The 26,936-nt window shown below is 41.9% G+C and overlaps 1 protein-coding gene across 4 annotated transcripts in view; it reads left to right on the top strand.

The window, feature by feature from the left end:
• LOC147314341 (clathrin heavy chain 1-like) overlaps nucleotides 1-26,936 on the top strand; it is a 30,582-nt gene that overhangs the window by 1,531 nt on the left and 2,115 nt on the right. For 3 of the 4 annotated variants that reach the window (XR_015124648.1, XM_086261209.1, XM_086261211.1), the window contains exons 2-31: nucleotides 1,073-1,280; nucleotides 7,858-8,126; nucleotides 8,333-8,494; nucleotides 8,654-8,767; nucleotides 8,890-9,063; nucleotides 11,517-11,714; nucleotides 11,935-12,135; nucleotides 12,407-12,559; nucleotides 12,697-12,819; nucleotides 13,011-13,148; nucleotides 13,542-13,706; nucleotides 13,796-13,976; nucleotides 14,063-14,226; nucleotides 14,305-14,430; nucleotides 14,556-14,698; nucleotides 14,847-15,081; nucleotides 15,188-15,310; nucleotides 15,462-15,607; nucleotides 15,790-15,973; nucleotides 16,116-16,308; nucleotides 16,449-16,606; nucleotides 16,757-16,921; nucleotides 17,053-17,160; nucleotides 17,467-17,634; nucleotides 17,930-18,079; nucleotides 18,202-18,333; nucleotides 18,429-18,539; nucleotides 18,714-18,884; nucleotides 19,026-19,247; nucleotides 24,503-24,523. Coding sequence is in view for 3 of the 4 variants with exons in the window: in XM_086261209.1 (XP_086117335.1) it covers nucleotides 1,073-1,280; nucleotides 7,858-8,126; nucleotides 8,333-8,494; nucleotides 8,654-8,767; nucleotides 8,890-9,063; nucleotides 11,517-11,714; nucleotides 11,935-12,135; nucleotides 12,407-12,559; nucleotides 12,697-12,819; nucleotides 13,011-13,148; nucleotides 13,542-13,706; nucleotides 13,796-13,976; nucleotides 14,063-14,226; nucleotides 14,305-14,430; nucleotides 14,556-14,698; nucleotides 14,847-15,081; nucleotides 15,188-15,310; nucleotides 15,462-15,607; nucleotides 15,790-15,973; nucleotides 16,116-16,308; nucleotides 16,449-16,606; nucleotides 16,757-16,921; nucleotides 17,053-17,160; nucleotides 17,467-17,634; nucleotides 17,930-18,079; nucleotides 18,202-18,333; nucleotides 18,429-18,539; nucleotides 18,714-18,884; nucleotides 19,026-19,247; nucleotides 24,503-24,523 (4,806 nt within the window). In the remaining variant the exon portion in view is untranslated. The remainder of the gene's footprint in view (nucleotides 1-1,072; nucleotides 1,281-7,857; nucleotides 8,127-8,332; nucleotides 8,495-8,653; nucleotides 8,768-8,889; nucleotides 9,064-11,516; nucleotides 11,715-11,934; nucleotides 12,136-12,406; nucleotides 12,560-12,696; nucleotides 12,820-13,010; nucleotides 13,149-13,541; nucleotides 13,707-13,795; nucleotides 13,977-14,062; nucleotides 14,227-14,304; nucleotides 14,431-14,555; nucleotides 14,699-14,846; nucleotides 15,082-15,187; nucleotides 15,311-15,461; nucleotides 15,608-15,789; nucleotides 15,974-16,115; nucleotides 16,309-16,448; nucleotides 16,607-16,756; nucleotides 16,922-17,052; nucleotides 17,161-17,466; nucleotides 17,635-17,929; nucleotides 18,080-18,201; nucleotides 18,334-18,428; nucleotides 18,540-18,713; nucleotides 18,885-19,025; nucleotides 19,248-24,502; nucleotides 24,524-26,936) is intronic. The other variant, XM_086261210.1, reaches the window with a different exon arrangement.

Here is a 26,936-nt window from a genome sequence, read left to right as displayed (position 1 = left end):
AGTCTTTGTTTATCTCAGATACGTATTTCATATAAACAAAGCATATCAAAAAACACAAAGAGATTAAAAACTAAATTCAACTTCCCATAACTATACCAGTGTCTGAACAATAAAGACAGATAACGTACGGTTCCATGTTATCAGTGTGTTAAGCCCACATTCTCAGAAGCATTGAGCCTGCAGATAAATTAATTCACAATATTTTTAATAAAGCTTTCAATCTACTGAAACGAGTAATTATAAACACCTTGCTTGAGTTGTCTGTCTCTTCAATAATAACATCATAGCATCTTTTTAAAGCTACATTAGGTTTTCGTGAACTCACTTTCCTTTCCTTTGTACATACATTTGCATAAGAGGAAATTAACTTGTGAATACATCAGTCAACATTTCCTACAGATATTATCATTACCTGTCATTTGATCTGTAATAAGATGAGCAAGATATTCGACCTTACTACCGACAGTAAGATTGTTATCAAGTTTCAACTCTGGAAATCTTTGTCCTCCTCAGTTCTGCAAATCATTACAGGTCACTTACGGGGATTGCATGTAATGTTATTTTCTACAGCATTGGCAGAACATATGTGTATGAGCTGCTGGAGATCAGCACTACTAGCACTATGACCACAAGATCATCTGCATACATAATATCAAACTCTAGAATATTACCAACCGCTTTGTCATAAATGTTGAGTATTTTATCAAAGTGTCTTTGAAATGTATCCAGCATAAACATAGATGACCGCTGTTAGTAGATATGATCATATTTGCTGATATAAGTAAACAAACTGGGCCTTAGAGTGGGCCTTTGTGTTAGGAAGCCCTGTTAGCTACTATATAATCATAGTAATATGTGTTAGCTTCTTTAACAGAGGTCTGTACAATTTTGTTATTTCTGGACATTGGAAAAATACATTTTATGATTGAGTAGCACATATTGGTGATATTGCTTTGATGAAAGTTCAGAACCTTTTTGGTTAAGGAAAAATCCTGCCAAAGGAAATTTTGTCTTCGATATTGTACTGTGTGCCAATGGCTGCCATTAAAACAGGTCTTCTCTTCATCGCCAGCTCCAGAACTTGGGGATCAACCCAGCCAACATTGGATTTAGCACGCTTACAATGGAGTCTGACAAGTTCATCTGTGTACGAGAGAAGGTTGGTGAACAGGCTCAGGTTGTCATCATTGATTTGGCTGATCCCAACAACCCCATCCGTCGCCCCATCTCTGCCGACAGCGCCATCATGAACCCTGCTAGCAAAGTTATTGCCCTTAAAGGTAAGCCCCCATCTTAAATCCACTGTTGCGCTTTTATCACGTAGTAAGTGTGCTAGGATTTCAAAGCACATGGACTTAAAAATTAAGCAGCTAAAATTGGTTTGTACCTTGCTATCTTGATATTTGTTTTGTTTTTGTAAAAAGTACACTGGTCCATTTGTGTAAAAAAAAAAAAAAAAAAAAAAAAAAATACTGTGTTGTCAGTTATGTAGCCATCACAGTCTGCTTTTCATTTTGATGTTCATATGTAGATCACCCCATTTCTGTTTGTTGAAAACGACTAGTAGCTAAATAGTGTGTGTGTACGTAGAAATGTAATTGTGCTACATTTAGAATTTGCTGTTTTAGTTCACGAAGCAGTAGCACTAGCAAATTGTCATGCTGTCATGAATCCTTTGTCTATTTTGCTTGTTTTTGCTCTTTTTCATTTCTTACTGCTTTCTTATGTTTGCAGACGGTGAGTTGAATTTTATGTATCATGAGTTGTCAGAGTGATCCTGTATGCACTGTCTTGAAATGTTTGCACAGTAATGAAAGTAATTTAAACGAATGTCTGGATTTACAGTAATAACAGTAGGCGAGCACAACAAAATTAAGACAGTAGCTTAAAGGACCATATCTTCTTTTTTTTTTTTTTTTTCCTTTTGTTTTCTGTGTTCACGTGTTTTTTCCATTAGCTACACCGGAAATATATTTTATATCACAGTTGACCATTTCTAAACACTGTACCTTATTTTCGTACTGTACTGGAGTTGATGACAAATTTAAAAAATATAAAAACCTATGGGTTATACATTTGCATTGGAAAAGTAATAAATTAGACGTTATCCTCCCCATATTTTGTTATTATTTGATAACCAGAGTGTGTGCCTGTGTTGGTCATATAGTCGAATTAATGCACTGACATTGTGGTGAAAACACATGTAAATCTGTCTACGTCTTCATTACACAGCAACAATAAAAGCCTTCAGTAATACAGTTCCTGAGTTATTTTTAAACTGTCATTCACAACCTGAAGGCATCCACATAGCTGCTGAACATCTGAGTCAGAAAGTTGTCTAAACTAAATGAAGATTTTCTGTGACTGACAGTCACCGTAATATACGGAAAGTCAGGTGATTATCTGGAAAAATTGAGATGCCTTGGAAAATAGTTCGTAATAAAGTGGAACGTGTGTGTAGTAAAAGGGGAAAAAACATGCAGAAAACAAAATGATATGGTCGTATTAAAAATGTGAAACTGTCAAAAAGGATACCGTGGCAATCACAAAAGGATAACAGAATGGTTAATGAGATTTTCCCATTTTAAGGTCAGGCTTCAGGCTTAAGGGTTTTCTTTTGTTTTTTTGGTGAGTGTAGGAAAAACAGAGAATGCTTAAAACAACTGGGCTGTGATGCCAGCCTCATATCACAAAAATGTGCTGCTCAGTGTGCAGGTGCAATTTTGACTGGCTTGCCTCTGGGATAACGCAGATATTAACATCAAATGCTCATTACCTCATTGTCACCTTGCAGATACTGACATTCATGACAGGTTTTCAATAACTGTTCACGTTTTCACACTTTCAGTGTGTGGTGTTACTCTGTTTTAAATAGCGACTAATTGTAATTTTTATTATACCAGAGGATTAGTCATATACATGTGTTAATTATTTAGGGTTTGGGCACACATTTATATTTTATATATTCTAGACTAATAATTTTGCACTTTATATCTTGCATTGTAGTTATGCAGGCAGTTTATTTTATTGTGCACTATACCCACAGTATTACCAAAAACTGTTCAGAAATGCCACTATACTGTCAGTCATGCACTTTGTTACCAGTGAAACATGTGGTTTATTTGGTTTGGGCCAGATTGAGACTAGAGCTTATACCTATAAGAATTGAAGTGTCTTTCCTCCAGTGCGACTGAACTGGAGGAAATGAACAGAATGGCTGTGAGTGCATCTGTCCAGCATCCTTCTCATCATCTCATCTGTTTTTGTGCTTTGTGGTCTTACTAATCTGCATTCAGACCCAAACCACATCCCTTATTTTGGGATTAAATTTCAGCTTGAATCCCCTAAGACCTATGACAACATGACAGGAGTTTGATTTCTTTAGTAGGTTGTGTGGGTGGAAAGCTCAACACAGGTCATTTCGAGCATGCACTGTGGACCATGTCATACTAGTAGGTAGGCAGTAGTTCCTAACTGATCTGGTTTGGATTGAAATATTGATGAAGAATTGAAATACTGAACCAAAACTGCATGAAAGGTCACTGTTGAGCCATCTGAGAAGCAAAGACACCATAGTATTTGTGCTAGTGCTGGGCGATATGGAAAAAATATTTATCACGATATGAATTATTTTATATCACGATAACGATAAATATCACGATATACCACCTGACCTGTGGTCATCTATAGAGTACGCAGTCTGTAAACAGCGAGCGCAAAGGGTCCAGTCTTTGTTAATGAAATGGATGGTTACACTCATGTTGGGGTGCGTATCTTTGCTCGTCCATATGTCAGTTGTCAAGGCATAATGCACGACACTGCAAACATCCTTCTCTACTTTGGCCCGGCATGCATCATATAAGCAAGGCAACTCGACTTTACTGAAGTGCTTACGACCGGGCATAACGTAACTCAGATCAAGAACTTTGACGAGGTCACGAAAGCTGTCCTTCTCAACTACATAAACAGAGGCGATGCCTTTATAAATGTAACGTGAGATGGCTCCTGTGATTTGTTTATGGCGCTGGGAAGTTTTTTCATACGGCGTGCCTTGTGCGAAAGACTGCTGTATCTTCAGGTAGTATAGCTGAAGATACAGCAATTTTCCCAAATTGCTCCCGTCGTTCCACAACTTGGTTTAGCTCGGATTTTCTGCATTCTTGAGTATTATTTTTCGTGGACCTTCTGTAGGTGATAGAAGAGATTTGTTGTGTTGCCACTGAGTGCAGGAATAGTTTTATAGCATAGCTTGCAAATGGGCATCTTCTGCTCCATGTTGGTGCTGTTGAACCCAAAATGTAACCAAATCACAGACGTACCCGCTCTTTTCGGTAAAAGTGCTTCTTCTTGGGCTGCCTGTGTAGCTGTCTCTGCCTGTTGCATGTCCAGGCATGAAACTGCAACCTGTCGCACGTCCATCGTTTTGAGTTACCGTAAAGCATGTTGCAAATCCGGGTGCACGCAAAGCAGCACCATGTCGCAAAACCACAAGAGTTTCTTTGTGAAAAATATCAATTTTTATACTTTATTTTTTCTTGCATAAAGTTAAGAGCATGTATAGTGAGAAGACGACACAAATTTATTTGCCACAGGCTATTTAACCCTTTAAGACCTACCATAGAACCAAGTCCGCCAGAGCTTATTTTTATATTTTTAAATGCTGTAGTGCCATTTGTGGGAGAATTTCAAGTTGCTATACATCAATACAACCGTTTTCAGAATCAGAATCAGAATCAGAAAGGGTTTTATTGCCAGATGTTGAGGTTTACAACATTAGGAAATTGCTGCGGTGCTTCAGTGCAAACATAGTGTCATAAATAGCACTTAAATAGACATGAAAAAAAAATAAAAGTAGGAATAAGAATTAAAAGTGCTATGTAGAAAGATATGTGCATGGGATATACATGAGATATATACATGAGAATAAGAATTATGAGTGCTACGTAGAAAGATATATACATGAGTGCAGGTGGTGATCAGTGCCAAACATGGAATGATACAGTGAACACAGCGTAGGGTCATGTGTTAGTGGCGGGGACAGTCATATGGTTATTGTTCATGTGACCAACAGCAGAGGGGAAGAAACTGTTCTTATGGCGAGAGGTTCTGGTGCGAATGGACCGGAGCCTCCTGCCTGAGGGGAGCAGGTCAAACAGACTGTGTCCAGGGTGAGAAGGGTCAGCTGAGATCCGGGCTGCACGCCGCAGTGTCCTGGAGGTGTACAGGTCCTGCAGAGATGGGAGTCTGCAGCCAATCACCTTCTCAGCAGAGCGCACAACACGCTGCAGTCTCTGTTTGTCCCTGATAGTGGCTCCAGCGTACCACACGGTGATGGAGGAGGTGAGGATGGACTCGATGATTGCAGTGTAGAACTGCATCATCGTCCGTGTTGGCAGGTTGAATTTCTTCAGCTGCCTCAGGAAGTACATCCTCTGCTGGGCTTTCTTGATGACGGAGGTGATGGTGGGCTCCCACTTCAGGTCCTGGGTGATGGTGGTACCCAGGAAGCGGAATGAGTCCACAGAGGTGATGGGGGTGTCAGTCAGGATGATGGGGGGGAGTGGGGCTGTGTGCTTCCTGAAGTCCACAATAATCTCCACTGTCTTCTGGGCATTCAGCACCAGGTTGTTGTGGCTGCACCAGGACACCAGACGTTCAACTTCCCTCCTGTAGGCAGACTCATCCCCGTCCGAGATGAGCCCAATAACGGTGGTGTCATCTGCAAACTTGATTAGCTTGACAGACTGGTGGGTGGAGGTGCAGCAGTTGGTGTACAGGGAGAAGAGCAGAGGAGAAAGAACACAGCCCTGAGGGGAGCCGGTGCTGATGGTCCGGGAGTCCGAGACATTCTTTCCCAGCCTCACATGCTGCTTCCTGTCCGTCAGGAAGTCAGTGATCCACCGGCAGATGGGATCAGGCACATTCATCTGGGAAAGCCAAATTATAACCCAAATTGTAATAATATGTATGCATTAAGTCCATAGTAACTACATAAATTGCAAAAAAGCGCAATAAACTACAAAAATTTTTTAAAATCGTTTGTGGTTTTTTTTACATATATTTCTAGTTAGAGAAATTTAAGAGGCTTATTCCTTTAAAACTGTAAATACAAAAAAGTTGCACAAAATAGTTTCCAACCACGAGAAATTTATTTTTAGTGTCTTCATAGTTTTATTTTTGAGATACACAAATTTTTATATACTTCAGGAAAAATGAAAAATATTATAATGCAAATTTGCAAAAAAAAAACAGCATGTGCATCAAAATAAACTATTTACAACGGTGTAATTTGAGATCTAAGCATCCCAGAAACAATACAGAAAAGCATAAAGTCAAACATGACTTTTAAAAACACCAGCAAAGGCTTATAAGGCCCTGAAGGTAAAGAACTACATTTCCGCGAAATGATGTCACGTCCGGTTTCGGGCAGGTGCTGACACGCGATAGTTCGCGCTGACGTATTCCAATGTAGGAAGTGTTATGAACAACTGATCGGATCGGCAAAGCCTGTTTCTGGAATATTATGTTTTTGTTGCTGCAAATGCTTTTTATGCAATTTTTGCAAAGCTATATGTGGAAGGAAACCGTGACCTAGGACAAGCTAATGGCATAAGATGTAAGTACAACTCCGGTTTCATATGCAAGAACAATTATTGCGCTAGCTTACGTGTTTCCAGTTCTACAGGGATTTAAAAATAGTTAGGCAAAAGGAGTGTGCCTGCTCCGGTTTTAAAGGGTTAATGATATATTTTATGTAATAATTTATAAAATTAGGTTAGAAAGGCAAAAGGAGTGTGCCTGCTCCGGTTTTAAAGGGTTAATGATATATTTTATGTAATAATTTATAAAATTAGGTTAGAAAGGATAGAAGACAAAATGGCATGATAGACACTTTTCTATCGTCCACACGATATATATCGTCATATCGCCCAGCACTAATTGGTGCTATTTCCAATCAAGCTCCAGTACTGCATTAAAAAATGCAACCACCTGCAACTGCATCAGAATGCTAATAAGAGTAACTGATAATGAAATTTGGGGGTCAGTACCAGTTTCAAGGGAATAGAATGAAAAATTTGGGTATCAGTTTTCTTGCCAACAGATATTAAGCAACATACAGGCCTATACACTGGTTCTAGTCTAATTGGAAGAAGACCAATCTGACTGATAGATCTGTGAGTTTAAAGCTTTTTATGATAAGGGATTGGGTTATTCCAATCCTCCATTGCCACTGCAAATGAATCTGTTTGTTTCTATGGATATTTAGCCAACAGTGTGGCACACCTCATTTAGTTTCTTTGCAATCTTGGCTACCTCTTGCTGTGCCGACCTCACTGAAATGAATGTGGGAGCTGTATTTCTTTGATGCAGTGCTAAGCACAGTCTGAGTTTCTCTAATAAAAAGAAGAGTAATTAATTGGTGAATGATTTTATATTATCACAAGAGGGTTGCATAGTTAGACGCAGCTGAACACGTAACAGTTTATTGCATCAGATGTTACTGAATGCAGATCCAACATTTTAAGTGGTTGCCCTTTTGTTGGTCTTGCCCCTTTTTTGTTGACACTGGTACTGGCTTTTTGTATGGTCTGTCGGTGTTACACACACAAAAACCAAAAAAAACCAAAACCCTCCCCGATTACCTGCATTTCCCCCGCAATTGGAAGAGGTATGCCCAATTGATTTCCTCCCAAACTCTGCTGTGGGTTGTGTGCCGTAGCTTTAGTCAGTAGACCGATTCAAGTTTTCTTTCTTTCTTCCTCGTTTTAAATGTTACAATCTAAAAATTTTGGAGGGGGTGGGCTAGCAGCGTCCCAGCACGGCTAACGTGTTAACCTCAGCTCTAAATATTTTCAGCTGCAAAGACCCTGCAGATCTTTAACATTGAGATGAAGAGCAAGATGAAGGCTCACACGATGACGGATGACGTGACCTTCTGGAAGTGGATCTCCCTCAACACTGTCGCCCTGGTCACAGACAACGCGGTCTACCATTGGAGCATGGAGGGTGACTCTCAGCCAATCAAAGTATTTGACCGTCACTCCAGCCTGGCAGGCTGCCAGATCATCAACTACCGCACTGATGCCAAACAGAAGTGGTTGCTGCTCATTGGCATTTCTGCACAGGTGAATTAACACAGTTTGCTTTAGCTTCGTAATATTACAATCAAAATAATATTTCAGACAAAATATTAAAATGATGTCAGTGTGTGTGAAATGCATCACATTTGTATTAGTCATTGCAGGGTAAGTTTATGATATAGCAGAATTTATAGCAGAAAAAACCCCATCACAGACTTTAGTCTGATTTGTGGGCGTTCTCTCCTCCTCAGCAAAACCGTGTCGTTGGAGCCATGCAGTTGTACTCGGTGGACAGAAAGGTTTCTCAGCCTATTGAAGGACATGCTGCTGGATTTGCACAGTTCAAGATGGAAGGCAACACCGAGGAATCGACTCTGTTCTGCTTTGCCGTGCGGGGACAGGCGGGAGGAAAAGTAAGATTTATACTTATTAAGAGAAGCTCAAAGCCTCGTAGCTGCAAAATAAAAAGATCGGGATGAAGTAATTTTAGTGGAAATTAATACTGATTAGAAAAAGGCATTTGGGGTCTTGCTTTGTCTTCTTTTTGTTTTCATTACTTTTTTCTCCCCTAGCTCCATATTATTGAAGTGGGGACTCCACCAACTGGGAACCAGCCGTTTCCAAAGAAAGCTGTGGATGTTTTCTTTCCTCCAGAAGCCCAGAATGACTTCCCTGTGGCCATGCAGGTACAAAACCTCCCTCTTCTTTAATCTGAGGCTTTGTTTATTTAGTATTTAGTTTGGTATCCTGCTAAAGAGTCCTCCTATCTATACATGTTATATCTCCCTTCCCCTTTCTGTACATCTAGATCAGTTCCAAGCAAGATGTAGTCTTTCTCATCACCAAATATGGCTACATCCACCTATATGACTTGGAAACTGGAACCTGTATCTACATGAACAGGATCAGCGGAGAGACCATTTTTGTCACTGCCCCCCATGAACCTACTGCTGGAATCATTGGAGTCAACAGGAAAGGACAGGTACTCAAATGTACACTTGTGGAGTATATTTTGCAGTAGCAAGTCTAGAATGCAATGATGAATGAGCCGCTTATTAATTTCCAGTGGAGCACAGAGCCAAGCTTAGTATAGATATTTCATCTGGGCCTTTGTGCAAGTGAACAGGTTAAACTGTGTTTAATTTTGGATGCAAAATGAGTTGAATAATGTTTTTGGTAGATGTTTTAAATATGTGACAGATAAAATTAATATATTTCTTATCAGATTCCAATTTTATTTTAATATTTGTGACTACATATTGTTTTTGAAAATTGCTTAAAGATATTTTCCAAACCTGATGTATATTTTTAAACCAGTCTGCACACATGTGTAGTGGACTACTTTCCCTGTGGTGTGTTGGCCCTGGTATGTCAGCGTGGAGCCTTGGGTGTGACCTTGACTGAGGAAATCTCTGAAAATATCAGGCAGTGGCAGCATCTTCAGTGTCAGGCAGCATGTGACACTAACAGCAGGTGGCCTCAGCTTGGCCAGGCAGACTACGCAGTCTAATCCTGTTATTGCTCTTGGCTCTCACCTGCGGGTCTGCTGTACACAGGCCAGTGTGCTACACGCACGCACACACATTTCATGTGCAACTGTGTGTGTAACACTGTACACGACAGCTTGTGGTAATCCCTGCATGTAATTCAGAAACGTGACAAGTGCAGGTCTCATAATGCAGTTCTTTTAACTCAGATTTTTACAGTGAACTTAATTTCAAACCCAGGTTTGCCAGCAGTTATTCTCAATTTTGTGTCGAATATGTGCCTGTCTCTTTTTGTGTCTTTATATCACTGTACACCAAACTGCATTTACATTTTGGTGGACTTTTGTTGGAAGGTGTTGTAGCTGGATACAGTTTGACATGAACCAAGAACTTTTTAAAAAAAATATTCTGCCAGTTTTGCAGCATCATAGTATTTATTATTTAGATTCTTTTGAATGTATGATGTGAATCTTTTATATAGGTTCATTAGTCTTTCAGGAGTGTACAGAATATAAAGACAGTTTAATGTGATCCTAATGAAAGGAAAACGAAACATAAATAACACTGCCTGTTATGCTTTTAGCTTAAATATAATGGCACTTTTGGTTCCCGGTGTTTTAAAAACAAAGTCAACATGTGGCATGTTACAGTTAATCTGTCACCAGGAATAACACCTGTTAGGCCAGAGTAATACGTCATCTCAGCCTCACCTAGCTCCCTGAGCCCTGCTGCACTGAAAGTTGAAGAAGATGAATTTCAACTTAGTTTTATTTATATAACGCAAATCACAACAACAATCACCTAAAGATGATTGTTGTTATAATTCAGCGGTCCCCAATCTTTTTTGCGCCACGGACCGGTTTAATGTCAGACAATATTTTCACGGACCGGCCTTTAAGGTGTCGCGGATAAACAACAAAATAAAATGATACGACCAAGACAACAACTGTGGTATCTTGTAAATATAATAATAAATGCGAATTTACTGTGTAATTGTGTAACTTTATTAGCAGCGTACTCCTGAAATGCACCAACAACATTGAGAGTAACGTCCTCCTCTCTGCCTTTTAATGCTCTCTGGTCGCTATGGTAACGAGTAAATATTTCTTTCAAAATAAGACACAACTACAACACGGGAAAAGCCCCAGGGAAACCAAGTCAATGATAACCATAAATTTCACACCCGAGCCTCAACCTAACAACTCATGGACCGGTACCGGTCCATGGCCAGGGGGTTGGGGAACACTATTGTAAGGTAATGATGCTTACAATAATAACTAGAGGGGACCCTTAAAATCAGATGACCCCCTTGTGATAAAGGAGTGTGAAGGGATATTAAGCAGAAGGAGTCTCATTTTGTAAAACCGAAAAGCATCCAAACACCAAACACAGCTCCTTTCTTGGTCTGAAGGGTTTTTTTGGAGCATCGCTGTTCGCGTCACCTCCATGTGTCTTTACTTTTCTCAGCCTCCAGCTGTAGGATTTCCCATCATGTTATGTGCCAGCTTAATTTTGTAAGTGTGTCATTATTAGTTTTAGAGATAGTTAAGACTTTACAAACTATTGAGTGCTGTGGTGTTTTCCCTAAATGAGAGAGAACTGATTGTGAATGAATAATTGTTGTCTTTGTATACATTTTTGCATCATGTGATTAGAACAGCAAGAACAGTGCAGTGGATACAGGGTCCCCTGTCATTGGTGACAGTCAGTAACATTTAAACGCCTTTAAAAGTCACAGTGAATGTGTTTTGTCGCGGTTCAGTTCTTATTCTGTCAGGCGGGCAATTACCACCAGTACAGCTAGCATACGCCACAGCACAAATATCAGTGTTAAATAGCTAGCAAAGACAACAGCTGTTTAAAAAGTATGAACAGCTTCTAACTAACTGTAAAGGCAGTTAGGTGTTACCAATTACACATGCGTTTATGTGCACATTTGATTTTCCAGGTGTTGTCTGTATGCGTGGAGGAGGAAAACATCATTCCATACATCACCAATGTGCTCCAGAATCCAGACCTTGCACTCCGAATGGCTGTCCGCAACAACCTCGCTGGTGCTGAGGAGCTGTTTGCTCGCAAGTTCAACACCCTTTTTGCAGCAGGAAATTACTCAGAGGCTGCAAAGGTGGCAGCGAATGCACCCAAGGTACTGCCATTGTGCTTCTGTGCACTGAGACTGTGAGTCTAAGATTTCAGTAGCTTATATAACTATGAAAACCAAAGAAAATTTGTAAAAACAAGTTTAGATAATGCTTCCAAAATTGTTTAAAGGGAGTACAGCCCGCGCGCTGCTTTTATTCCTTTTTCCCGTATTTTACCTTTTTGTATTTTCAATGGGCTAAGAAGTTTCCATCCTACCTCTCCAGGGTATTCTGCGAACACCAGACACCATCCGTAGGTTCCAAAGTGTTCCCGCCCAACCAGGCCAGACGTCTCCCTTGCTTCAGTACTTTGGCATCTTGCTGGATCAAGGCCAACTTAATAAGTTTGAGTCTCTGGAGCTCTGCAGGCCTGTCCTTCAGCAGGGCCGAAAGCAGCTACTGGAGAAATGGCTAAAAGAGGATAAGGTATGTGTTTAGTGGTTGGTTTTAAAGTGGACAGTCTTTAAATATTTATATCTCAAGTTCATCTATCATATCATAGAGTAAAAAAAAAAAACTGAGACCATGTAAAATCAGAGTGCTACTCTGACTCACTGAATCACATAAATCATTTAGTATAAAGCAGAAGATCACGTAGGCCAGTGAAACCCAGATTCCCTTTTTTTGTTTTTGTTTTTTCCACTGTACCATGGCAGATCACTGTTATAGTTTCTAACCCTTCTGTTTGTGTTTACAGCTGGAATGTTCTGAGGAGCTCGGAGACTTGGTGAAGTCTGTAGATCCAACTCTCGCCCTCAGCGTCTACCTCAGAGCCAATGTTCCCAATAAGGTCATTCAGTGCTTTGCAGAGACTGGCCAATTCCAGAAGATTGTTCTCTATGCCAAGAAGGTTTGTGATGACTGACTTGGTAAATAAAATATCTTGGGCTGTAATATGGTTCACAGTGTTTTGTTTTGTTTTTTAATACACCTACATCACAGATGGGGAGCATCTCATACATCCTTACATGTCTGTCATCCTTGTAGGTTGGCTACACTCCAGACTGGATCTTTTTGCTAAGGAACGTAATGCGGATCAGTCCAGAGCAAGGTCTTCAGTTCTCTCAGATGCTGGTTCAGGATGAAGAGCCACTGGCTGACATTACACAGGTAAAAATAAAGATTTTTGGGGGGTAACGTGGCTAAAAGATACTATGACTATGATCTGAATCGTAGTTATTCTCACAGTTGTAGCTGAGCACATGATTGCAAAAATATCCCACACCTCTGCGATGTGTAGCAACACAACCAAGATTTTGAGAGTTTAACTTTTGCGGTTTCTCTGTTATTTAATTTTCCAGATTGTTGACGTATTCATGGAGTACAACCTGATCCAGCAGTGCACGTCCTTCCTACTAGATGCCCTGAAGAACAACAGACCCATGGAGGGACCACTGCAGACGCGCCTGCTGGAAATGAATTTGGTCCATGCACCACAGGTACATGAACATGTAGATACAGTGGGGCAAAAAAGTATTTAGTCAGCCACCGATTGTGCAAGTTCCCCCACCTAAAATGATGACAGAGGTCAGTAATTTGCACCAGAGGTACACTTCAACTGTGAGAGACAGAATGTGAAAAAAAAATCCATGAATCCACATGGTAGGATTTGTAAAGAATTTATTCGTAAATCAGGGTGGAAAATAAGTATTTGGCCAGGCCAGATTATTTCATTTACCAGTGACCAGTAGGTCTCACCTAAACTAAAACGGCGCTCTAGCTTTCTTTCACCAACTTCTTTCACAACAGATCAAATCTTTTGCTGTTTACAGACATGTTTGGATTTGAGTGTCTGTGTGTGACAGGGCCTGTCTGTGTGCCATTTGTTGCAGGTTGCAGATGCCATTCTGGGTAACCAGATGTTCACCCACTATGATCGCGCTCACGTGGCCCAACTGTGTGAGAAAGCAGGCCTCCTGCAGAGAGCGCTGGAGCATTACACTGACTTGTATGATATTAAACGAGCAGTGGTGCATACACACCTTCTCAACCCAGAGGTACGACACAGATCGAGAATATAAAATTGCTGTTGTGGTTTGCAGTGATTGTCTTTGTGTCGCTGATGATTTTCTATTTATCTCTTCAGTGGTTGGTGAATTTCTTTGGCTCCCTGTCTGTGGAGGATTCCTTGGAGTGTCTGAGGGCCATGTTATCTGCCAACATCCGGCAGAACCTGCAGATCTGCGTGCAGGTCGCCTCCAAGTACCACGAGCAGCTCACTACTCAATCCCTCACTGAACTGTTTGAGTCATTCAAGAGCTTTGAGGGTTAGTGGGGAAGGTGCAAAAAAACAAAACCCAACGTATCTTTTGTTTTACTACTTTTGCTAATTCTGAGTTTTTTTGCTTTGAAGGTTTGTTCTATTTCTTGGGCTCAATTGTGAACTTCAGCCAGGATCCTGAAGTTCACTTCAAATACATTCAGGCTGCGTGCAAAACAGGCCAAATCAAAGAGGTGGAGAGAATCTGCAGAGAAAGCAATTGCTACGACCCCGAACGTGTGAAGAACTTCCTCAAGGTCCGTGCAGAAAACGGTTATCTGCAAAATAAACCTGTGATTTTTCTGTCTGTCAACATTTTATTGTGTTTTTTCCAGGAAGCCAAGCTTACCGACCAGCTGCCATTGATCATCGTGTGTGACCGCTTTGATTTCGTCCACGATCTGGTCCTGTACCTGTACCGCAACAGCCTACAGAAATACATAGAGATCTATGTACAGAAGGTACATTAATAAAACTCCATCCTTTTACTCATTTATTCTCTCTCGGTATTGGTCTACCTCTGTGGTTGTGCATTTGTTTTTACCTTGATGGAAACGTGTCATAATTCTGTTGTCATTTATTCCAGGTGAACCCGAGCCGTCTGCCAGTAGTCATTGGTGGATTATTGGATGTGGACTGTGCCGAAGATGTAATTAAGAACCTGATCATGGTGGTGAGAGGACAGTTCTCCACAGATGAACTGGTCGCTGAAGTGGAGAAAAGAAATCGGTGAGAACCAAAAGAACTGTTAAAAGTGCACCGCAAAAGAGGAATCGCTCGCTCGGCGGTCTAACTCGACCTGTGTGTTAAACTGGTCCTTTCCCTTCATGATATTCTGTCAAAGCTTGTGACACATTTACTGTGCCTCCTTCTCCAGCTTGAAGTTGTTGCTGCCTTGGTTGGAGGCTCGTATTCATGAAGGCTGTGAGGAGCCTGCAACCCACAACGCCTTGGCCAAGATCTACATCGACAGCAACAACAACCCCGAGCGTTTCTTGAGGGAGAACCCCTACTATGATAGCCGCGTGGTGGGCAAGTACTGTGAAAAGAGAGACCCCCACCTGGCTTGCGTGGCTTATGAAAGAGGACAGTGTGACCAAGAACTCATTCACGTGAGTTTAAAAACAAATCATTTTAACTGGAAGGCGAAATTCCGGGTCATTAGTAATACGAGGTTTTTATTGGCCTTTTATTTCAAATATTTTCGTTCTGCTTCAGGTGTGCAATGAGAACTCACTGTTCAAGAGTCTGTCCCGCTACCTTGTACGCCGCAAGAACCCAGAGCTGTGGGCAAGTGTGCTGTTGGAGACCAACCATTACAGAAGACCACTCATTGACCAGGTGTGACTTTTTACTATCTCTGATACTAAATCATGCCACTTAAACTAGTGTATTGTTAAAAGTTCCCAGGCTGTAACGCTTCGTTAGCTTGCATACTGTAAACCAATCATCAGCTGTTATGCGTCATGTTTGTCGTCGGTCTCTGCTGCAGGTCGTCCAGACAGCCTTATCAGAGACCCAGGATCCAGAGGAGGTGTCTGTCACAGTCAAGGCCTTCATGACCGCCGACCTTCCTAACGAGCTCATCGAGCTTCTGGAAAAGATTGTGCTGGATAATTCTGTCTTTAGTGAACACAGGTAAGAGTCTTACCTGTATTTAATGTTGTTCTTCTTTTATTTAACCCTTCATATCCAAGATTTAGACATCACTGAGTCCCCTGCTCATAGTTGTTGTTCCAGTTGACGAACATTGAGCTTGCAAAGCATTCGATATATTCAATAATGCATTTAGTGAAAAGCTTGTATCTTGTTGATTTCAGAAACCTTCAGAATCTCCTCATTCTGACTGCCATTAAAGCTGATCGGACACGCGTCATGGAGTACATTAACCGTCTGGACAACTACGACGCCCCAGACATTGCAAACATTGCCATCAGCAATGAGCTGTTTGAGGAGGCCTTTGCTATATTTAGAAAATTTGATGTCAACACTTCTGCTGTGCAGGTGCGCGCTTTCGTTATTAACTACAACTTGTTTAAAGTTTTTAAACACCTTGTTTTTGTCTTAATTCAGAGCGTGCTAACAGCCCTCAGAGTTTTGCTGGTCATTTTGATATTCAGCGATCTGAATGTTTGCTGCTGTCCAGGTCCTGATCGAACACATCGGCAACCTGGACAGAGCTTATGAATTCGCTGAGCGCTGCAATGAGCCCCCAGTTTGGAGTCAGCTGGCAAAGGCGCAGCTTCAGAAGGGCTTGGTGAAAGAAGCCATCGACTCTTACATTAAGGCTGATGATCCCTCGGCCTACATGGAGGTGGGACAAGCTGCAGCCCAAAGCGGTAAGATGATCTCTTTCAGTTTTTAAAACTAAGATCTAAGATCTTTATCACTTATTGTTTTATTTAATCAAGATACTTAAATGGCGTAATGTTAAATATGCAGTAGATAGGTGCTTATGGTAGTTAATTTTTGTGTGCAGGAAACTGGGAGGACCTGGTGAAGTTCCTGCAGATGGCTCGAAAGAAAGCCCGCGAGTCATATGTTGAGACAGAGTTGATCTTCGCCCTGGCCAAGACCAACCGCTTGGCCGAGCTGGAAGAGTTCATCAACGGACCCAATAATGCTCACATTCAGCAAGTAGGTCCTGACACACACACACACACACACACACACACACACACACGCACACGCAGTTGTACATACAGCAGTTCCCAGTTAATTCTTTACCCCGTGTTTACAATTACAGTTGCTTCGCTGGTCTAACTTAATTTGTTCATCTTCCATTAGGTGGGTGATCGATGCTATGACGACAAGATGTACGAGGCAGCCAAACTGCTTTACAATAATGTGTCAAACTTTGGCCGTCTGGCCTCAACTCTGGTTCACCTGGGAGAATACCAGGCAGCTGTGGACGGAGCCCGCAAGGCTAACAGCACCCGTACCTGGAAGGAGGTGAAGGAGATCAGTTTCATTTTTGAAAGTATAAAGAGTGAGATCAAGTTCAAGCCTTATGTTCAAAACACAAACTCACTCGACTGACTAATTTTAACAGCTGTTTTTTGTTTTTTCCTCTGCTCTGTCAGGTGTGTTTTGCTTGTGTAGATGGGAAGGAGTTCCGTCTTGCCCAGATGTGTGGCCTGCATATTGTTGTCCACGCTGATGAACTGGAGGAGCTCATCAACTACTACCAGGTATGTGGGGTACCTGTTGGCCAAACACCATGGTCTTTCAATGAATGATAAGTAGGTGAGCATGTATACTATCACTAATCTGGCATAAATAACAGTCAACAGTCATATAAGCCTGAGGATAGCAGGGTTTCCAGTTTTCTCCAGCTTACAGATGGTATATTGTTTTCCTGCGCCTCAGCGCACTGTATCTACAGACTTGAGTTTTGTTTATGATGGTTCAAGGGCCTCAAAATAACTTCCCAGATTGTGTAGGGGAGCGAGATTAAGGGTTATAGTTGTGTCACTAAGTCTGTCTGTATCCTCCAGGACCGTGGTTACTTCGAGGAGCTGATCACCATGCTAGAGGCTGCCCTTGGGTTGGAGCGTGCTCACATGGGCATGTTCACTGAGCTGGCTATCCTCTACTCCAAATTCAAACCCCAGAAGATGAGGGAACACCTGGAGCTCTTCTGGTCCCGTGTTAACATTCCAAAGGTGGGTGTGAGAAACGGATTTAGTATGAGCTTTACAGCCAAGCAGATTTTGGCAGGAATCTGACGAAATGCATCACAATACACCGACTGCGACTGCAGTTCAGTATAATGTGATTGTTTTAAACATTTTAACAAAACTATATCTAAAGAATTAGGATTTAAAAAGAAGTAAAGTAAATAAACTCCTCAGAGGAACAGCAACTACAACTTTGACATCTTCAGTAACGTCTATAAACCCGCATTCGTTTTCAATTGTTAAATTGTTAAATTTGACTTGATGTCTGTTTGTGTGTCAGGTTCTCAGGGCAGCTGAGCAGGCCCACCTCTGGGGAGAACTTGTGTTCCTCTATGACAAGTATGAGGAATATGACAATGCCATCATCACTATGATGAATCACCCAGCTGATGCCTGGAAGGAAAGCCAGTTCAAAGACATTGTCACTAAGGTGCAAAACATAATTTAAAAGCATATGGTAGTGCTAACAATTACTTCTCTTGACAGGAATACAGCACAGAGCTGCCCTTTTTTTTCCAAAAAACTTGTTTAACTTCATTATGTTTGTCATAGGTGGCTAACGTTGAGCTGTACTACAAGGCCGTCCAGTTTTATCTCGAGTTTAAACCACTGCTGCTGAATGACCTCCTTATTGTCCTCTCTCCAAGACTGGATCACACACGTGCTGTCAACTTCTTCAGCAAGGTCAGTATGATTTTCTTTGACTGTTTCTTTGGTTCAAATCAAAAGATCAAGACTTTTGCCAGACTGAAAACTGATAAACATTTCTGTCTGTTCAGGTGAAACAGCTGCCTCTGGTTAAGCCTTACCTAAGGTCTGTCCAGAATCACAACAACAAGTCGGTGAATGAAGCACTTAACAACCTCTTCATCAATGAAGAAGACTATGCGGTATGGTTTCATTTTGTCAGTTGGGTCTTATAACATGTGCTGTGCTCTGATGTTTGATTACAAGAGAAACTCTTTGTTATTGTTAATTCCAGCAAGCACACATTTAAAACGTTGCAGTTGTTCCGCATCTTGCTTTCTCAGCCTAATCTCACAATTGTTTCTCGTGTTACTCAGGCGCTGCGCACTTCCATCGACGCTTACGACAACTTCGACAACATCTCGCTCGCCCAGAGCCTGGAGAAGCACGAGCTGATTGAATTCAGGAGGATCGCAGCCTATCTTTTTAAAGGCAACAACCGCTGGAAACAGAGTGTCGAGCTCTGCAAGAAGGACAAGCTCTACAAGGTGCGTGGGTACAAAATTAACAAATGAGTTGCAGAAGAAAAGTACATTCCTAAAAGCAATGTAAATATAAAATTTACATTTGAGCGTGGAAACAAACGATTAGGTGTGTCAGTTTGTTGACCTGGCTTTTTTTTCCTGCAGGATGCCATGCAGTACGCATCAGAGTCCAAAGACACTGAGCTGGCAGAAGAGCTCCTGGCTTGGTTCTTGAAGGAAGACAAGAAAGAGTGTTTTGCTGCCTGCCTATTCACCTGCTACGACCTGCTGCGGCCCGACGTAGTACTGGAGACTGCCTGGCGACACAACATCATGGACTTCTCCATGCCGTACTTCATCCAGGTCATGAGGGAATATCTCACTAAGGTGGGTTGGCCAGAGGTAATGAGGATTAGGACAAAGTAAATGACTTTATGATATGGCCTCTAAAGAGAGAAAAGCATCTCATGTTACAAACCCAATTTATAATTGTAAGGTCAAAAGTTTAGATACACTCATCATGGGTATGAATGTCATTGCAGCTAAGTAGAGCTGGGCGATAGAACGATAACGATATGTATCGCGATATAACTTTTACTCGATAGAGAAATTAAGCTATCGCGATAGACTTCGCCGCTCTTGTCCTCAAAAAAAAAAAAAAAAAAAAAAAAAAAGGTCAGCCAATCCAAATTAAGTAGCGCAGAGCCGAACCAATCACAGCCGCAGCGTCACGTCCGCGTGACTTGTTACGTACAGCACAAGTGCCAAGCCGCACGTGTGTTTGTTTGGGAAGCAGCCAGCAGGTAATGGAGCCAGCAGGTAATGGAGGAAATGAGTGTGCCGACTAGAAAAATCAACCGAGCGTGACCGAAGAGAAAACAGATGATGGTTCCAATGCCGGAGAGATTGTCGAACGGAAGAGCCATAGAAGTTCCGTAGTGTGAAGGTATTTCGGCTATTTCAAGTCTGACAAAAAACAGAGTAGCGTGCACTGTAAATTGTGCCGAAAGCAAGTCTGGAAATACAATAAACTGGTGCATGCGTCACACTGTGCGCCACGTTATTGTTTCGGTGAAATGAATTTCTACAATACTGTTACTGTTAATTCTACTCTGCAGTGTTTAAATGCTTACATATACACACAGTTACTGTCCCTCCACACATACGACTCGGTTCTGCTTCTATGCCCCAGCTTTGTTTACTTTTTCCCACCGAGGCTTCTAGACTTCTGATTGGCCAACATTTCTGCATGGTTAGGAATCTAGCGCCACCTGCTGCTTTGGCATGTTCATAGCAGCGTTTTCCTTCATTTCTGCCTTTATGTGTGGACGGGATTATTTTTTTAAAACGAAAACGGAAAATCTCCGTTTTCAAAAATACCCGTGTACGTGTGGACGTAGCCTCAGTCTCTAACTGGAAGCGCTAATTCGTCATTCGGCTTTTGTCAGACTAAAGTAACTGTTAAAACTGTTTGAAAAGCTCAGCTATACAACAAGGAGAGCTTGAGAATTTCCTTTTAGTTCTCAGTTTATTTGATATTGACAAAAGTTAGTCAGTTTTGTCTGTTCTTCTGTAAAACAAACTAAGATTTATTTTTAGAATTAATATTTTGTTTCTAAGTGGAATTGACAATTTAGTCTGTTTCGTTTGTTCTATTTTGAAACTTAAACGCTTTAGCGGCTGCCTTTTGTGTAGTTTGCAATATTTGCCTTTATTTATCTGAAAAAGTCTCATGTTCCTTAAGTACATCTACCCTGTTGAACTTATTATGGGAAATAAATATTTAAATAAAAACAAGCTGCTGATTATTTCACATTTTACTTGTGAGCAACGGCACATTTAAATCTTACAAATATAGTTATTTGGCTTATATCGTGATAGATATCGTTATCGCCTAAAATGAAAAAAACATATCGTGATATGAAAAAATCTCATATCGCCCAGCTCTACAGCTAAGTGATTTCTTTGAGGCGTTCGCTTTCCAGGGTTAAATGATTGTACAGCATACATCTTTAATATTTTTAAAAACAAGAATTGGCTGCATACGTTTGAATTTATTTTATATTTTCTCTAATCCACACAGACACAAAGGTAAATACAGGGTACCATATATACATAGATCCCCACTTATATTTAGTTAAATGTCCCTTAGCAAGCATCGACCAGATGCTTTTGGTAGCCATCAATAAGCTTTCATTATAATTCTGGCTGGATATTTGACCACTCTTCTTAACAGAATTGGAAGAATTCATTTAAATTAGTTGGCTTTTATGTGTATTCCACAAATTATAAATAGGATTGAGGTCGGGGCTTTGGAAAGGCTATTCTAGAAACGTATTTTAAGTCTGCTTTATTCATTCCAAAAACAGTTCTGATGTATTTTTAGGATCATTTTCCTGTTAGAACGTGTAATTCTGTCCAAGTTTCAAATGTGTAGCTGATTTAAGATGAAGTTGAAGAACTTGGAGATAATCCTCCTCCTACATTATTCCATACACGTTGTGCAATGTACCAGTACTACTGGCATCAAAACAGCCCCAGAGCATGATGCCGCCACCACCATGGTTGACAGCTGGTACTTATGTTTAAAACCCTCACCTTTACTTCTCCAACGAAAGCATTTGTCTTGTTCATGTGGTAGGCTGTAAATTACTCCACTTGAAGGTGTTTATTTTGGAGCAGGGACTTCTTTTTTGGTCAGCACTCTCTGTCCATGGTGATGTTAAACTTGCTTCACAGTAACAAGTGTTACTGGTGTTCCAGCAGTTTCCAGCTCATGACAGGCTTAAGCCTCATGGTGGTTCCTGGGTTGTTCCTGAACATCCTAACCCATTTCCTCTCATCTGAGGGTGACAGCTTGGGTCTTCCAGTGAGTGCTGTCAAACAAATCCTTTTCATGCTGGTAAAGAGAAACAACCAGTTGTAGTCAATTCTGATCACTAATGAGAAGTTAATAAGTCTTGTCAAGTTAAAAGATACTGTGGATCAGATTTATGTGCATTTTTGATTCTGTCTAAATAGCAGAAGATCATAAATAAATTCAAACTTGTGCACCAGACCCTTGTCTTTTAAAATCATTAAAGATGTATGCTGTACAATCATTCCACCCTAGAAAAAGAACATTATAAGCCCAAAGTAACCATGACATTCATGGCCATGGTGAGTGTTTGTGTGTGTCCAAACCTCTGACCACAACTGTATAAGGACATGCAGAGATGTTTCTTCTGCTGTTAGATTTAAAGACTTAAATTAGTCCCATCGTCCCTTCAGCCATCTTTGGAAGACTAAGAAAAATCTTAAGAAATCTTTTTTCTGATCAGTGCCCAGGATTTCCATCCATCTGTTACAAGAAACAGTAGCAGCAGCTAAAATGTGTTTGCAAATACTGTTGGACTCTCAACAGTTGTTACACCCCGGCCTAGGCAACCGGGGTGCAACGCAGGAAAATAAAAATAAAGCAAAACACACGAGAAAAAAAACTAAAGCTCTCCACCAAAATCCCAAAACGAAGGTGTCTCAAACGAAAATATTAACAAACCCATTCACAACTATTTACAACACGGGGGAGATCGCGACCATGACACACTGAAACACAAGGCTTAAATACATAGAAGGGGCAATCAGGGAATGGACCACAGGAGGGAAACACAGCTGGGGCAAATTAGACCTGACGAGACAGGGAAAATGTAAACTGAACACACTAAGATAACACAGACTTTCAAAGTAAAGCAGGAAATACATAAGTCACGCAAAAACAAAACACTGACAACACCGAAACGTAACATTTCCCCCCACCCAAAAATCAAACATGTAACCCCAAGTGAAATGTTTGATCAAAAGCGGATGAAGGCTGGTGGAGGCTGGAGCGGTCCCACGGACCCTCCAGCAGACGACGAAGGCTGGAGCGGTCCCCCGGACCCTCCAGCGAAGGCAGACGAAGGCCGGAGCGGTGCCTCGGACCCTCCAGCGAAGGCAGACGAAGGCCGGAGCGGTGCCTCGGACCCTCCAGCGAAGGCGGACGAAGGCTGAAGCGGTCCCTCCAACGGACCCTCCAGCGAAGACGGACGAAGGCTGATGAAGGCTGGAGCGGTCCCACTGACCCTCCAGCAGACGACGAAGGCTGGAGCGGTCCCTCGGACCCTCCAGCGAAGACAAACGAAGGCTGACGAAGGCTGGAGCGGTCCCACTGACCCTCCAGCGAAGGCGGACAAAGGCTGGAGCGGTCCCACGGACCCTCCAGCGACGACAAAGGCTGGGGCGGTCCCACGGACCCTCCCCCCAGCGAAGGCGGATGAAGGCAGACGAAGTTGATGAAGGCTGGAGCGGTCCCACTGACCCTCCAGCAGACGACGAAGGCTGGAGCGGTCCCTCAGACCCTCCAGCGAAGGCGGATGAAGGCTGGAGCGGTCCCACGGACCCTCCAGCGACGACAAAGGCTGGGGTGGTCCCACGGACCCTCCCCTCAGCGAAGGCAGACGAAGCTGATGAAGGCTGGAGCGGTCCCACTGACCCTCCAGCAGACGACGAAGGCTGGGGCGGTCCCCGGACCCCCCAGCGAAGGCAATCCCGGACGAGCCCCCATATGTTACACCCCGGCCTAGGCAACCGGGGTGCAACGCAGGAAAATAAAAATAAAGCAAAACACACGAGAAAAAAAACTAAAGCTCTCCACCAAAATCCCAAAACGAAGGTGTCTCAAACGAAAATATTAACAAACCCATTCACAACTATTTACAACACGGGGGAGATCGCGACCATGACACACTGAAACACAAGGCTTAAATACATAGAAGGGGCAATCAGGGAATGGACCACAGGAGGGAAACACAGCTGGGGCAAATTAGACCTGACGAGACAGGGAAAATGTAAACTGAACACACTAAGATAACACAGACTTTCAAAGTAAAGCAGGAAATACATAAGTCACGCAAAAACAAAACACTGACAACACCGAAACGTAACAAGTATTGCACAGTTAAAGCCCCCACCTCCCAGTACTGCCAGTTCTTTCCTTCATTCATGTTCATCGTCCTTTGCATCTGTCAGTCACCATGTGTCATCACTGGTGTTTTCCTTTTTTCATTTGGGTTTCCATCTATTCAAGCTGCTTTTCCATACAAATGTGTTACGGAGGAGATTCATAACTGCTGTGTGACTCATTACGCCATTTATCTCTGTTACATGGCAAGCAAAGCCCACACGAAAGAGAAACACCTGATTCTTTCATAACAGCGCGCAAACCCGAGTGAAGCATTTACACATTTATGTTCCAGTTTTTGATGATAAATTCAAAATACTTCAGTCTGTTATTTAAGCTGTTAAAGAAACAAAGTGATTGTGTCACGTTAAATGAAGGGATTGTGTATATCTGGGTCTTTTTTAGCGACATAGAGGAGCCATGTTGTTTATACTAGTCTAAAAAGTGAGGCGCAAGTTCACGGTAGCAGGTTTGATCTCAAGTGTGCATTTGTATCAAAAGTGGCATTAATTACCCGCATCACTCGTAGGATTTTTATATTTCTTCTTTAAGTGACAAGTCCTCTGTTTGCTCTCTCTCTCTCTTTCTCTCTGTCACTTTCTATTTTGGGAGACTCCCATTTGTTTTTTCCTCCCTAAGTTGCCTCTCTGAATTTCCTTTCCAGGTTGATGCGATAAAGGAAAAGGTGAAAGTCCAATCCATTTTCTAATCATTCTTTTTGACCCTGTCCCCTGTCCTGTAGCCTGTAGTTTGGAGCAGTAAAACTAGTACAAACTGCATGTTCCCTCCCCTCCCGTCCCCTCTCCCATGTCACTCTCTGCTGCTTCTGACTGTAAATTCCACATCTCCACTAGACCACCTACCAACCCACGAGACTCCAGAGCGGGGCTCTTCACGCCCATCAAGAGCCCTGATCGGCTTGCTGGTGTGTCCGTGACGGCTTGAGTTTTGCCTCAGGCCAGGAATCACAGAACTGATTGGTGAATTGGACACGTAGCTGACAGCTAAACTCAGATTAATTGCTGATTCAGCTCCTGAGACTTTATGACACTTCCACAGTCATTTTTTTGAAGATCTGTTATAGCAGTGCAACGGTAACGGCCACCTGCCGCAGCTGAAAGCAGCTTCAGAGTCTCTCAGTTGGTCTTTGTAAGTCTGCCTCTTAGAGAAAGCCCTTTCACATATTTGTGTCAGACGTGCAACCGAGCCCTCGACTGAAGCCAGCATGCTTATCAGCTCTCCTCGGCCGTGGGTGAACAGTGCCACTCTGCTTAGCCTCCCCTCACCTGCTGTGGGTCAGGTCCTTTTTCTGAGATTTGTAGATTAATTCATGTTTTACTGTCTCGTACCTCTGCTCAGCTGCGCTCTACTGCTAACAAGTTTATTTCAGGAAGCAGATGTGTTTATACTGTCGATGTTCTAGGTTTGCCTTTTTTTGGTTTTAATCAAATCTTGGGAGGATATTGTTCTGTTTAAACAGTGGTGCATTAGCATAGACTGCAGCTGAGTGTAATATTAGCATTAGAGGAGCCACAGAGGCTCCATTTTAACAAAGTATTTCTTTTCTGTTGTTTTCTGTCTGCCTGTACTTATTTCAGTGCTATAGTTACAATACTGGCATTAGAAACCATAAATGTTAGCCTGTTACATGCATTTTTAGAGGGTGTATTTTTCTCTGTTTCTCTGAGTATTCTTGCAAAGTGAGCTCTCTTCAAGCGACAAATTGCTTTTGTGGGTCAGGGAATAAAATCTGTAGTCCGGGTGTATCCACTGGGGAGAAAAAAATCAGAACTTGTAGAAAACGACCAGCATGCATTTCCCTCCTCCTCCCTTGGTAGCATCAGCTGCACTCAGGCCAGGCTAAGAGACATGTTGTTGGCTGTGCCTGCTTCTTGGAAACGTTGAACTGGCTGTACAGTACCATCCCCTCCACCCTGTCGTTCACGCTCCCTCCACTTTGGCTCTCTGCTTCTCTGTCTTTCTCTCATGCACTCCTCAAGAAATAAATGACTAAACTGCTGCTTCAGCATGTCTCTAATAAATCGGCACACTTTTCTTAAAACGGCCTCTTAACTAGATCGACTGATGTTTTTCTTTTTCACTAGTAAACCAGACAGTATGTAGAGAACTGAACCCAAAACCACCGTGAGAGAATCCAACCCCCCTTTTTGTTTAAGTTATCTTATCTCAACTGCAATGCACGCTGGCGTAGCCGAGAGCACTGAGGGTAATATCTGAAGCTTCCCGCTGGCTGCTTAATTCTCTGAATTGTTTCAACTGTATCTTTTGTCCTTTCGACTGTCATTGTCTGCTTCTGAGCTGAGGCTAAAACACCAAAGAAGAAATAATGGGAAGTTTGAGAAAGTTTATCTCAAGGCTTTTACATGTTTTACAGAGCTGTTTACACCCATGCAGGGAGTTAGAGATACGATATGTAGCATGTTAGCTACAATATTAAAGTGACAAAAGTGAACGTCTGATTTTCAGGCTTTAGAAAATGTAGTTTAAAGCCTGAAAAGTCTGGGGGGCTTCATCCAATCACACCTCTTTTCTGGTAAAGGTCAGGTGAGTAGTAAAAAAACAAAAAAGGAATTAAAACACTTCATTGCATGATTGGAAGGAGGAAGCAAGGGGTTATCAATCTATATATATTTACCTTTTCATTTTATTTGACCTTATTTTACATTTATTTAATTTTGCCTGTATATAATGGCCACTTTCGCCTGTAAAAGTATTACATCTTGGAAACACCAAGTTCTTACTGGTGTGGATTGGCATTTGTGTTTTCAGAACACACTGGATGCTAAGCTAGGAAACAAAGATGACGACAGATCCAAGCAGGTTGGTTAGTATACGACAGTGATTTTTTTTAAAAAGAATGAGGTTAAGTTAAAGGTAAAATGTGACAGTAAGATGGTTGAAATTGCGTAGTTGTAGTGTTCTGGAAGAAAAGCCTGATGTGAGGGTGTTTGCACTGGTGCAGGGTGGGTTCTCTACATACTCACACTTGTTCAACATGTTAGAGTAGATGTTTTTGGGTGGCTGGATGGTGGGACCATTATTACCCAGTAGCTGTTTGTCTTTGTCTCCCCTCCTTA

Source organism: Aulonocara sp. 'chitande type north' Nkhata Bay, linkage group LG14, assembly GCF_057382095.1.
Source record: "Aulonocara sp. 'chitande type north' Nkhata Bay isolate Kocher_YH1m ecotype deep benthic linkage group LG14, A_spYH_male_GT1.1, whole genome shotgun sequence".
NCBI lineage: Eukaryota > Metazoa > Chordata > Actinopteri > Cichliformes > Cichlidae > Aulonocara > Aulonocara sp. 'chitande type north' Nkhata Bay.
This window is presented reverse-complemented; position numbering and strand designations above follow the sequence as displayed.